Source organism: Armigeres subalbatus, chromosome 3, assembly GCF_024139115.2.
Source record: "Armigeres subalbatus isolate Guangzhou_Male chromosome 3, GZ_Asu_2, whole genome shotgun sequence".
Classification (NCBI taxonomy): Eukaryota; Metazoa; Arthropoda; class Insecta; order Diptera; family Culicidae; genus Armigeres; species Armigeres subalbatus.
Window position 1 is genome coordinate 249,200,151 of NC_085141.1, and position 13,527 is coordinate 249,213,677.

A 13,527-nucleotide genomic window follows, 5' to 3' on the forward strand; every position below is an offset into this window, starting at 1 on the left:
CCTCTAAACGGAAGCTTTCGATGTGCTCTACGCATTGTGAACAATGCGTTTCGTTTCGTTTACGTTTTGGCCATGTTGAAGTTATTTTCAAGCTTTTAAGTGCATAAAAATACTGTTTCCCCTAGAAGTCGTTGTTCTACAAAATTCTTGAATTCATAACAAATCATTGCTAGTTTATTATATTATTATTCCTCTTCTTTCTCTGGACCTTTGAGTAATATAATATAATATAATATAATATTTGGTATAGCAGGTCCACTTCAGATATTCGACACATTCGCTCTGCGATGTTGTCCGCCCTTATGGCAAGCATTCTTCTAAGTGCCTCCGCAAACCTCGGGCAGTCGAATATCACGTGCTCTGGGGTCTCCTCTACATTGATACACGCCGGGCAGAATGGCGATGACACATGGCCACACCGGTGCAAATATTGGCGGAAACAACCGTGTCCGGACAGGAACTGTGTAAGGTAAAAGTTCACCTCTCCATGCTCCCTATACATCCACGTCGACACATTGGGGTGAGCCGGTGAGTCCTCCTTCCATTTTCCGCATTGTCCCACTTAAGAGCCACAGAAAAATTTTTTTTTAGCGAAATTGATTGGAATAAGCTACGCTACAACTTTGTAGAACATAACATGTCAATATTCTGAGAAATAAAAAAAAATTCTAATTTTTTTTAATGATAGGCCACCATCGGTAGAACCATAATGATGGCCTTACTATTTCGAACAATTTTGTAGAACAACAGTTTTTTCTAAAAAATATAGTTTTGGAGTAAAATGCATCTTTCCGCGTAAATCTGTATCCTGGACCATAGTGCATGGGCCTATACGATGCTGGATTCCCCGGTTTCCCTAGCAGTTTCCCGGTTTCGGTAGCAGCACTAGTTTCTGGATCTTCCACCTATCCGGAAAGTTACCATCTGCTAGGCATTTCTGCAGCACCATCCTGAACAAATCTGGAAACGCCAGTATCGCAATTTTTAGAGCCACGTTTGGAATTCCATCCGGACCCATCTTCAGACCTTTCGCCACTGATGACAGCTCGTCGTTGGAGACTTGCATACCTGCAATGGTTACTCCGTCTTCATCTGCGTACGGTGTAGGCGGCCACATCGTAGAATCATGCTGCTGGAAGAGACCGTCAACGATGATCTTCAGCTTGTCAGGACACATTTCCGCTGGCGTCGCTGGACCCCTGATCCTCGTTACGCGATAAGCGTTGTTCCAAGAATTAGCGTCAGCTTCCCGGCACAACTCCTTGAAGCAGTTAGATTGGCTGACTTTAATCTCCCGTTCGAAGGCCGATCTAGCTTCACGGAAGATTATCTTACGCTCCTCTCTGACTGTTTCAGACCTTGCTCTCTGAAAGCGTCTTCTGGCTCTGAGACACGCAGCACGAAGACTAGCAAGAGTTTCATTCCACCAGTAATTAAGCCTCCGGCTTCTCCTTGGCTCCAGTCTTCTTGGCATCGTCGCATCGCATGCCCTAGCAAGAGTTTCTGTCAGCTCATCTGCATCGAGATTTGTAGCGCCGCTGTCTGCTCGAAGTGATTCGATAAAGAGATCCTTGTCGAAGTCCTTCGCCTTCCATTTTCGTCCGCTATTCCTAATCTCTCGCCGTACCGTCGGCATTCGTGTTCCAACACTATACCGAATCGCCTGGTGATCACTATGTGTATAGTCCTCACTAACTCTCCAGCTTATGTTCCTCACCAGTGACGGACTGCAGAACGTGACGTCGATGATGGACTCCCTGCCGTCTCTGCGAAATGTACTAACGGTACCTTCGTTGAACAGCCTGACGTCCAGCTTTGCCAACGACTCCAGCAAACTGTAACCTCTGGGGTTAGTCAGCCTGCTTCCCCACTCCACTGCCCAAGCGTTGAAGTCGCCTCCGATGATAACCGGTTTTCGGCCGATCAGCTTCTCCGTGAGTGAGTCCAGCATCCGGTTATACTGCTCCAAGGTCCATCTTGGGGGTGCGTAGCAGCTACACACGAAGATCCCGTTGATTTTGGAGATAACAAAACCCTCGCTTGAGCTGTCTACCACTTCTTGAATAGGGAATTTGCCCATCACTTGGATAGCCGCAATCCCCGATGAATCCGCCACCCAGTTGCCGTTGTCAGAAGGGATCCGATACGGTTCAGCAATAATTGCCACGTCACACATTGCTTCTGTTGTCGACTGCCACAAGAGTTGCTGTGCGGTGTCGCAATGATTGAGATTCAACTGGATGATCTCCATTAATCCTGGCCCGCCATCGCCTTCTTGTATGCAGGGCATTGAAAGCCACCCGTCGTATGCTCGTTTCCGTCCTCCGGTTTGCAGAGCAGGCATCTTGGTTGCTTCGTGCAGTCCCTAGCAACGTGTCCTTCTTCACCACTTTTCCTACATAGACCGGATCTATCCGGGCCTTTGCAGTTTCGCGCCTGGTGGCCAAACGCCATGCATTTGAAGCATCGCTCCATCTGCTTGGTGACTCGTGGAGCGAATCTCAACGGGCACACCGACCATCCTACTTTCACCTTGCCCGCCTCCACCATTTTATTGGCAGCCTTTGCTGGTAGTCGTATCGCTGCTACTTGTGTGCCACCGTACGCTCTCCTCAGTCGAATCGTCATTTGCACTTCCCCCAGCTTGCATTGTGAGACCAGTGCATCCCTCAGTTCGTCTTCCGTCGTGATCTCGTCCATGTCTCTGCACTCGACCACTGCTTCCTGCGTTAGAGCTCTTACGTTACCGTCACTGCCCAATGAGTTGGCAATGAGCTCCCGGAAGGCCGAGCTCTTGATCGTGGGACCCTTCTTCAGCTCGAACAGCAACTCCCCCTTCTGGGTACGCCTAGTTCTCACCACTTTCTCACCCAAGTCTTTTAGCTCCGGGTCCTCTCTCACCTTCTTCAGGATCGCTGCGTACGATGTTTTATCGCTCGCTTCCACGATCAGGGCATCACCTTTAACTCTCTCCCGAGAAGAACGACGTTTTTCTTTTTTCTTCTGTTCCTTCCTCTTTTCTATATTCTCCTTCTGCTTCTTCCTCTTCTCCCGCTGACTTTCCACGGTCTGCCACTCACCACCTTTGACGCGTTCCTTCAGCACGCTGGCGAAGTCCTGTACATTCCGTTGCTTTTTCGTGATTTCCTGCTCTCCAGGCGAATCCCTTCCTCGCTTTTCCGTGCGAGTGATTCGAGGACTTAGGTGCCTGCTGTGTCTCAACTGCTGTATGATCCGCCGCTTCTTTCAGCACCTTTTCAGCTGCTTCGGCTCTCTTTTTTAGCGCGATCTGTTCGTGGTCGGCTGCTTTTACGGCGGACTTGATGCTCGTCACTAGAAGCTTGATCTTCGTGTGAACATTGTGCTTGTCCTTCACGAAGTCATAAAGCTCGTTGACTCGCTTCCGCACCTCCATCAGGTTGGTCCTTTCAAGTTGTAGCTCCTCCTGAATAGCACCACTTTCCGATTTTTGGGTGGACACCCTTGTAGTAAATAGGATGTTATTGATGTTCTACTTACCTGAATTCTGTTGAGGTTCTCGATTCCTTCACTTGACTTGTATACCGAACGTAAATTGTAAACGTAAATAAAAGCGAAAGGTGATGTCGACAAAAGTGAATGACGTAAAGTATATAAGCATACACGGAGCCGAAAACTTAACGAAATCAATATCAAGTCGGTAAAGTTATATTTGAAATATTTCACTTCGGTAAAGGGAAATCAGAGAACAACGTTTTACTAAAGCAGGTTAGCTTATTTTAGCGAAACGCAACAAAAGTTGCGCCGGAAATGAAAAGAAGAGAAGATCGGAAAATAAGGAGAGCGTGAGGACTGAGTCATTCAGTGTTCGTATTTCGAAGACGAAAGTCGCGTTTCTTCTAGTGAAACAAAATGCTATCGTACGGTCAGGAATACGACATGACGCAGTCGGAGGGTAAGTATATGGCAAGATAATTGCTTACATCGTGAAAAGTCACGATTCCCAAAAGGGAAAATATTGTGATAAAAAGACTATAAAAAACCCGTGCGAGAGGTCATGGAATATTCAGTATGAGAGGTTACAATTCGGAAAAATGTATCGTGCGAGAGGTCACGCTTCCCTGCTAGGGATACTTTTTGAAAAAACCCATGCGAGAGGTCACGGAATATCGTGCGAGAGGTCACGATTCCCATAAGGGAAATAAATCCGGATGAATCGCGGATGTATCGTACGAGAGGTCACGATTCTCATAAGGGAAATGAAACCGCATGGATCATGGATGAATCGTGCGAGAGGTCACGATTCACTGCGTGAGATCCAATAGGCCAGAGGCAACGAAAAAAAAAATGAAACTGGCTATGACATATTGAATGTTTATTCAACAATAGCGCTTCCTTGAGAGGGAAAGGGAAGATCAAATTCAAAATGGCGTTCACATGTGAAAAAAAATGGCTACATTTCATTACATTTGTGTAATTAAATCTATGATGAGAATTATTTTCATCAAATTGTAGGCAACAGTAGTGTGATGATGGCTTAATTTTCTTGTTTCAGAAAATCGGCCGTCAAAAAAAAGAAGCAAGTTACAAGCAATGGCTCGAGAATTGGCGGCAGAGAAGGCAAAGTCGGCGGCACTTACGAAGAAGCTGAAGAGGAGTAGAAGAAACAATCAAGTAACAGCAATGAACAAGCAATTGTCAAATGATGCTGGCGAGGATGCAGGATCCACAAATTGCTCTTCTTTGGGATTCGAGAGCGGAAATGAGTTTACTAGTACACGAAACGTACCAAGACAAGACCAGGAAGAACCTCGAATCAACTGGCATAGTATGGCGGAAGCTAGTCAGGGCCAGTCTAGGTTCTTGTCTTCAATGAACCAATTATCGGTTGCTTCAGTCAGTGTACCAGAGTGTAAACCTGCAGACGATGGGGACATTCACAGGCAAACCTATGAAACCTGGAAAGACCTCCTGATAGATTCGTTGAAACTTGCGGGTATCGAAGACGAGCATACGATGTTTACCGTCTTCAAAGTCAAGGCTGGTATAAAACTGTTGGAAATATTTCGTAATACAAAAACGCAGCAAGGTGATCCGGATCCTGAATCTAAGCCTTTTTCCAATGCTATGAACAGACTCAAAACATATTTCGGTTCTGGATCCGATATTATGCTTATGCGAAGGAAGCTAGCACTGATGGCGCAGAAAGCCGATGAGACAGATCTGGCCTATATAACCAGAGTTGGATCTATGGCACGGTTGTGTGGTTGGGATGAAGATAAGGAATTCGAGGAAATTGCAGCTACTGTGGCTGAACATGCTCGCGAAAAAGAAGTGCGTACGACTGCCTTAAAGATGCTAAGTAAGAAAGGCTCCTTCACCGATTTCGTGGATAAAGTAAGGGAAATTGAGTCCATAAGATTGAATGAAGAATACGTAATGCGGAAAAGAGGGCGATCGGACCAAGCCTCAGTGGCGTCACTTAGTGCTCCGTCAAATTATCAATCGCAATTCCAAAACCGTTATCGATATGGTGAAACTTCTCTACCGGCGGCAAATGATTCTTTCCGGCGTCGTCCACAATACCTCAACTATCGTTATCAGAACCGTAGCCATCCCTATCAACGGCAAATGCAGCAATTCCGAGCCGGCTGGAAGGCACCCCCCGGCGGTCAGTTCGCTGGCAATAAAATAGGTAATTCATCAGGAAAGTGCTGGCGCTGTGAAAGTGTTTTCCACTCTCCAAATGAGTGCACCGCCAAGGAAAAAGTGTGTAACTACTGCGGCCAAATCGGACATATCCGACCAGCTTGTCAAGCTCGTTCCACGAAAACAGATCAGTCTGCACAGCGACCGAAGAAAGCTGATGAACAATCTCCCGAGCGAATCGCAATCCTTGAGAAAATCGAAGACGAGCCTACGGCGAATGAAGGAAAAGTGAGTGATATTATTGAAAACTAAGATTTAAGCGTAAAGATGACATTTCACTTTCATTTTTGAAACATGTTGTTAATTGAATTCGTTTTCTTTCTTTTGAATTAAAGATATCTTTTGTTAAATGCATTTATTTCTCGGTTTATTGATTTTCTTTTAATCTTAAGAATTAAAAAAAATCAAATACATGATTATAACTTAAAAAAAAGGGCAAATAAAAAAAGAAATAAAAATAAAAAAAAGAAGAAAAAAAAAACTGGATTCAATGGAAGAAATTAGTCATCAAGATAACCATTCAGAAGTGTTTCAATTATGATGTTTTTCCTTGCAAGGCCAAAGCAACGAAGCTTGAAACGAAAGATTTTCTCATTGTGGATGACCAGCGTACCAAAAATATAGAATGTGCTCGCGGTATTGACAATCAAAGGCCAATTGATAATTTGGTTTGCATGCAGACGGAACCAGAGCTAGTGCGAAGGGTGAGTATCAACCAAATTTTAATTGCATATTTCAGTAACGAGGAAATATTTCGCCAAATAGATTCAAGCAACATTTCTCGACCATGATGACGGACACATAAAGGTGAAAGTAGCAGGCATGGGTTGTATTTTCCTGATAGATTCTGGTGCCCAGGAGAATACTTTCACAAAAGAGATGTTTCAAAGGCTCATTATGACCCCAGAGTTCAGTTCGAATGTATTCAACATTCAAAAAGACAGCGATCGCCCACTCAAGGCCTATGCGACTAATAAAAGCATTGAGGTTCTTGCGACGTTTGAAGCACCTCTCTACATTTCGGACAACAGACCGGTACTATTGGAAAAGTTCTACGTAGTAAAGGAAGAGCGAGCCCTTTTAAGCAGACCAACTGCCACAAGGTATAGCGTCTTGATGCTCGGGCTCAAAGTAAATGTTCAGCCATTAGAGAGCCAAAACAGACTATTCAACTGCGCAGGAGACGTAGCTTCTATAGCATTGGATAAGATCTTCCCGAAATTCAACATTCCTCCTGTAAGAATCCACTACGACACGACGAGGCCACCTTGCAGAAACATATTCTCGAATATACCATTGGCGGTTAAACCAATAGTCGAGAAAAGACTAGAAAGCCTGGGGTGACATTGCCCATCTCGAATCGAATCACTCGATTCGTAAGTTTTTCGATTCGTTTCGAAAAAATTGCGGCATTATGTATTTCGTTCGACTTCATTCAGTCGCAGTACAAGATTTCGAATGGTGTTGTACTAGTTCAATCGAGTATGTTCTGTCAAACGGAATGTAAACAGAGAGAATTAGAGATAGCTGTCTCCGTGTTTAGTATGCCGCCTGCAGGAGAGACAACCTTCAGCGCATGGCGAATGTGAGTAAACAGAGAGAATAAGAGTAATTTCATCTGCGTGTAGTATGTTGCCTGTTGGATAGGCATCCTTCATGGCATGAATTGGCAGTTAATTTATAAACAAGCAAATTGTGCTCGATGACTTTAAAAAGCAATTGATATTATTTATTGAGCAGTTGCAACCGATTAAAACATTATGCCGATACGACATGTTTTGTAAATTGAGATATTGTTACGACACAAATTATAAGTTTTATGTTTATTCGAATTTATGCCACAGATTCAATTTTGAGCTAAATAATTTAAAGCTAAAGAAGGATTCGATAATAAATTACTTTGACGTTTCTATGTGTTTTAGTTAAATGCACTTGAGTCATCTCATGCGCGTTTTTTTTATTTAACTCATTTATTTTTACGTAGATTGTGGAATAAACACGTTTTTACGCAGATTTTCCTCATGGATTTTTCACGCGGTTTATCGAAATCGTCAAGAAATACGTGAAAACTTCGAAAAAACGATTTTAGTTGAAGTCGTTTTTACGCGGATTTCGGGATAATTAGAAATTGCATATTGTCAGGGAACTGTAAAAGTAGGTATACTTATGACATTGTTTTCCTCAAGAAACAATAATAAAACATTTATTCTCTTCTCGTAGAGAAATAATAACAAATTATAATTAAAACTTTCAGCAAGAAATGACTCTCGAACAACATTCGAAAGCTAAAAAGGTGACGAGTGTTTTTCATTCGACTTGAGTCGTTTTTCAGTGTGCTATCGAGCATCCATAATGCCAAAACATCTCGTTATTCTTGTACCTCCTCGAGCATACTCGAACGATGAGTCGTTTTCGAGATAGAATCGAAACCCGTAATGCCAAACATGTTCGACTCGATAGAATTACGTTCGAATCGAGATGCACAATGCCACCCCTGGTTTCAGCAAACATCATTGAACCTATTGTCGAAGGTATGGACACAACCTTTTGTTCCTCGATGTTAGTGGTCCCGAAAGGCAAGGATGACATTCGCTTAGTCATCGATCTGCGCGGGCCCAACCAGTACATACATCGTACTCCATTTGCAATGCCTACATTAGAAAAAATCCTTGCAGAACTAAAAGGGGCTCAATGGTTTTCTACGATCGACTTAGCGAATGCTTTCTTCCACATCGAACTAGACCAAGGCTCACGACACCTCACTAACTTTTTTACGGAATTTGGAATGTTTCGTTGCGTTAGACTGCCCTTTGGTCTTTGCAACGCTCCTGATATATTCCAGGAAGCTATGCAAAGAAAAATCTTGGCTGGTTGCAAAGGGTGCCGAAACTATCTGGATGATGTACTCATTTTCGGATCAACCAAAAAGGAACATGACGAGAATTTGGCCGTAGTACGAGCACGTTTGGAAAACCATAACGTTAGGTTGAATGAGGACAAATGCATATTTGGAAGTCAATGCGTATCATTCTTGGGCTTCACCTTGACCCCCGAGGGCTGGCAGGTCGAAGCAGAAAAGTTATGGCTATCAAGAACTTTCGGAAGCCCACTACATGCGCAGAGGTGAAGAGCTTCTTAGGTTTAATCACCTTTGTCGATAAGTTTATTCTCCATCGTGCAACCAAGTCAGAATGCCTACGAGCTTTGGCCTCATCTGATGTTTTCTATTGGACCGACAGCGAAGAAAAAGAATTCAACTACTTCAGAGAGGAAGCCCTCGTCTCCATCAAACGGCTGGGGTTCTACAGCACGAGCGATCGCACAGAATTATTCGTCGATGCGTCTCCAGTAGGGCTTGGTGCAGTTTTGGCACAGTATAATGAAGAAGGCATTCAAAGAATAATAGCGTGTGCTTCGAAAGTCCTTAGTCCCACTGAGCACAAATATCCGCAGACACAGAAGGAGGCATTGGCCGTTGTGTGGGCGGTGGAAAATTTTTCGTTTTATCTTCTCGGGAAAAGCTTCGTTATTCGTATAGATGCTGAGGCTAACCAATACATTTTCAACTCTAGTCAAGGATTGGGAAAAAGGGCTGTGTCTCGGACAGAAAGCTGGGCACTGAGGTTGCAGCCCTACGATTTCAAAATCGAAAGAGTTCCCGGATGCGAAAACGTTGCAGACGCTCTATCGAGGTTAATACCAGCATCTCAACGTGACAGACCGTTTGACGAGAATGAGGACAACCATTTTCTATACGCACTGGATTCGAGTTGTATGCTGATGACCTGGAGTGAAATCGAAGCCGCTTCGGAGAACGATGATCAGTTAAAGCTGCTACGTGAAGCTATGGCATCTAAATACTGGCCTCCAGAACTACGAGCATACGAAGCGCAGAAAAAAAGCTTGCACAACCTCGGTCCGCTCATCTACAAAGACGACAAAAGTGTTCTTCCACAAACACTTCGAGTAAAGGCAATAGCATTAGCTCACGAAGGACATGTTGGGGAAGTTGCCATAAAGCGTATTATGCGGCAATTCTTTTGGTGGCCGCGCATGTCCACGGAAGTATCACAATACGTAAAACGTTGTGAAACGTGCATCCAACTATCGAAGAGGAATCCGCCATTACCTTTGGCAAATAGAAAGCTACCGGAGGGCCCTTGGGAAATCTTACAGATAGATTTCCTATCGGTCCCTCACTTTGGTTCGGGAGAATTGCTGGTTGTAATCGATACCTACTCCCGGTATCTGTGCGTCGTAGAAATGAAAGGCTTAGATGCAAGCAGCACAAATCAAGCTCTGTGCGAAGTTTTTCAAATGTGGGGGTGTCCTATTATTATGCAAAGCGATAATGGGCCGCCCTTCCAGAGCACGGAATTTACACAATTTTGGCGCGATAAAGGAGTAGAAATCCGCAAATCGATACCGCCCACAGTCAAACGGATCTGTTGAAAGACAGAATCAAAGTATAATCAAAGCATTGGCGGCGGCTAAACTCGAGGGCAGAAACTGGCGTCTATCGTTACAAGATTACGTGCATAGACACAATACACTAATTCCACATTCAAGGCTAGGAGTGACCCCATTTGAAATGATGGTGGGTTGGAAACATCGCGGAACATTTCCGAGTTTATGGTTCAACCCGGAACAGAAAATCGATCGCGAGGAGCTAGCAGAAAAAGATGCAGAAACTAAACTTGCAAGTAAGGTTTACGCCGATTCACGCCGAGGAGCCAAAGAATCCAACGTTGGAGTTGGTGACATCGTCCTTCTTGCACAACCGAAAAAAAGCAAATTGGATCCAACATTCTCATCCGAGCGATTCACTGTCATTGCTCGAGAGGGAGCTAAAGTGGTCGTGATGAGCAAATCCGGTTTACAGTACGGCCGCAACGTACGAGAAGTAAAAAAAGCTCCAGAATCAATCCAACCGGATGACACGTCGGATGAGGATATTCAGGACGAGGATAAAGGTGAGTTTGATTCGCGAACATCGTCCACCGTTGGTCACACAGATCTTCCGAAAAATTTTGCAGCCTCACATGATCCGCAACAAGCGCCACCCACTTCAAGAAATTTGCGTCATACATCGACAATTAAACGTCCGAAACGGTACGATGATCACTACGTGTACCGTGTTTTCTTCTAAAATTTCCTACAAAGATATGAAAAGATATATTTGGTTAATTTTATCATAAATAATGTTTGAATTCTGAAATAAAGCTAACTGAAAATTGAATGGTTATCAAGAGACAGTTTTCACTTTACTGCAATAAGGCCTACTATGTTGTATTTTGTATCCGGAATAAATTTATACCGCTTTTTATACCGAAGTTGGATTTTTCTCCAGATACAGGCAACTTTCCCAACTTCGGATATAGTGCGCTAGATTCGCCTAAAGATGCGCTATACAACGCATCAATTAGTTTGACAGATAAAACTTCGGAAGAAAGTTCGGTTCGGAAGTCCCGACTTCCGAATTCTAAGTTGGTGCTACGCCGACAATAACACATCAGATCCACTGCACAAATAAAAAAAAAACACTTGTTTAGAAAGAGTAGAGAAGGAAGAGGATGTAGTAAATAGGATGTTATTGATGTTCTACTTACCTGAATTCTGTTGAGGTTCTCGATTCCTTCACTTGACTTGTATACCGAACGTAAATTGTAAACGTAAATAAAAGCGAAAGGTGATGTCGACAAAAGTGAATGACGTAAAGTATATAAGCATACACGGAGCCGAAAACTTAACGAAATCAACATCAAGTCGGTAAAGTTATATTTGAAATATTTCACTTCGGTAAAGGGAAATCAGAGAAAAACGTTTTACTAAAGCAGGTTAGCTTATTTTAGCGAAACGCAACAAAAGTTGCGCCGGAAATGAAAAGAAGAGAAGATCGGAAAATAAGGAGAGCGTGAGGACTGAGTCATTCAGTGTTCGTATTTCGAAGACGAAAGTCGCGTTTCTTCTAGTGAAAAAAAAATCCGAACAAAATGCTATCGTACGGTCAGGAATACGACAACCCTATTCCCGGATCCTAGCTCCTGTTGGCCTGCCTGGTTCTCAGCAGTCTTGGCCGTACTACTGATACCAGCTACTGCTGCCTGCGACATCACTGGAGATCGCTGCAACTTCCCACTTTTTGCGAAAACATTCGCTCCGCCTGCTCCTTCGTTGTTTTTTGTATTCGTTTCCATATTAAAAGGGTCCCCCCTCCGGGCCGTTATCTCTACCTGTTGTAGATAGTCGCCTTTTGTGATCCCATGGGTGCCTTTGTAAACAGTGAGGTCCATGCAAGGGTTGACTCCGGTGCCTTATAGCACCGTGTTCAGAGCCGGATCGACGTAAATCAGGAATGGTGCATCTGAACCTACTACCCACCGGTATAGGTGACAGGTTTTGAGCGTTACCGGAGGCCTGCCAGGTTGTTTATCGGGACGGAGGCAGACGAGCCATTAGCCTGCTTGCCATTTCAGAAAGATGTCACTCTTTTTTACTCAGGAAACAGAATAGCTCGAATGTCAGCCCATATACGCCTAGTCCTATCCATAACCGAGAATCGTCCAATGTCGTTTGCTGTGACCAGTATACCATAATCAGGATCTTACTGGTGTGAATCCTGATGTGCCGGTTGGCACTCCTCTTGGGCTTGTGTGCTTTGAGCGGCGCACGGTCGCTTTGATAGGGCCTGCTTGCAGACACATGCAGCTTTTTATAGAGGATCAACAGAGCCCACTGTCAAACCCCACCACATCCTAGACAGGCCCCCTAACTCGCAGTGGCCATTGGGAGGGGTCGTCAAGCCCTTGGACAAAGTCCCTGCTGCCCGCGTATGTATGTATGTATGTATGTATGTATGTGTGTGTATGTGTGTATGTGTACACAATTTTGTAGACTCACTTTTTGGAACTTAGCATTGGCCTTAGCATTTGGAACTTAGCATTACTCGCAACAAGTTCCATTCGATGGGAAATCCTATCCCAATGTTTGCTACTGAAAATTGGCCAGATTGGACTATGGGATCAGGAGTTATGGCCAAAATACTATTTTCTATACCCAAAACACGCTAAATAACAATCACTCATTTTTTTCAGTATTTTTTTTGCACGAGAAAGGTACCAACACCGCTAGGCTTCTGGCTTCTGGTTGCACTATCTCTTCCACGATAAACTAATCATCTTCAGTGGGGCGTTATGAGGCCCCTTCCTCTGATAGCGACTGAGGAGCGCTTAACCGAAAGCTAGGCCAATTAATTGAATGCATAAGTCGATTCCACAATCTGATCTTGAATAAGGATATACGTTTTTTCTTAGATACCACGCTTCTCAAACAAATAGCATGCAACTAAGGTTAATTGAATCTAAACACATCAAGGTGCTAAAGTTAGCATCATATCTATCAGTCATTAACCGATAAACATGCCAAGCAAACTCGTTTCAGATTCAGTTGCGGAACGATTCTCAGTCTGGAGGTCTATGTCAACTTGAATCCGATAATGAATGAGTCTACCATAAATGCAGTTTATCGATAAATTAAATTACTTATTGAGCAAGGGGGGAGTATGAGTTTGAGGGGGTATTTTTGTCTTGATAAAACCACCTCAAGTCAAAGAACATTGAATTACAGAAAATGGAGAAAAATAATACATCGCTGAATAATCAAATGTAGCGAAATCTGAATGAAAGAAATTGATTCCATTTCGAAGGACGGTACATGTGGGTAAGTAATAGGCTGTGCTTGCCACGCATGGTATGATTGTACGAACCTTAATTTGAAAGCAGGCTGTGTTCCAGTTCGATTGTAGTGTTATGTAAAAAAAAGAAAACCTGCTCAATACTT

General features: G+C 43.7%; 1 protein-coding gene across 1 annotated transcript; it reads left to right on the forward strand.

Moving 5' to 3' along the window:
- Positions 1–10,128: 10,128 nt before the first annotated feature.
- Positions 10,129–10,949, forward strand: LOC134227878 (uncharacterized). Its single transcript, XM_062709575.1, has 2 exons — positions 10,129–10,661; positions 10,725–10,949. The coding sequence occupies exons 1-2, from the start codon at positions 10,280–10,282 to the stop codon at positions 10,835–10,837; spliced, it is 495 nt and encodes a 164-aa protein (XP_062565559.1). The 5' UTR covers positions 10,129–10,279; the 3' UTR covers positions 10,838–10,949.
- The last annotated feature ends 2,578 nt before the right edge of the window (positions 10,950–13,527 follow it).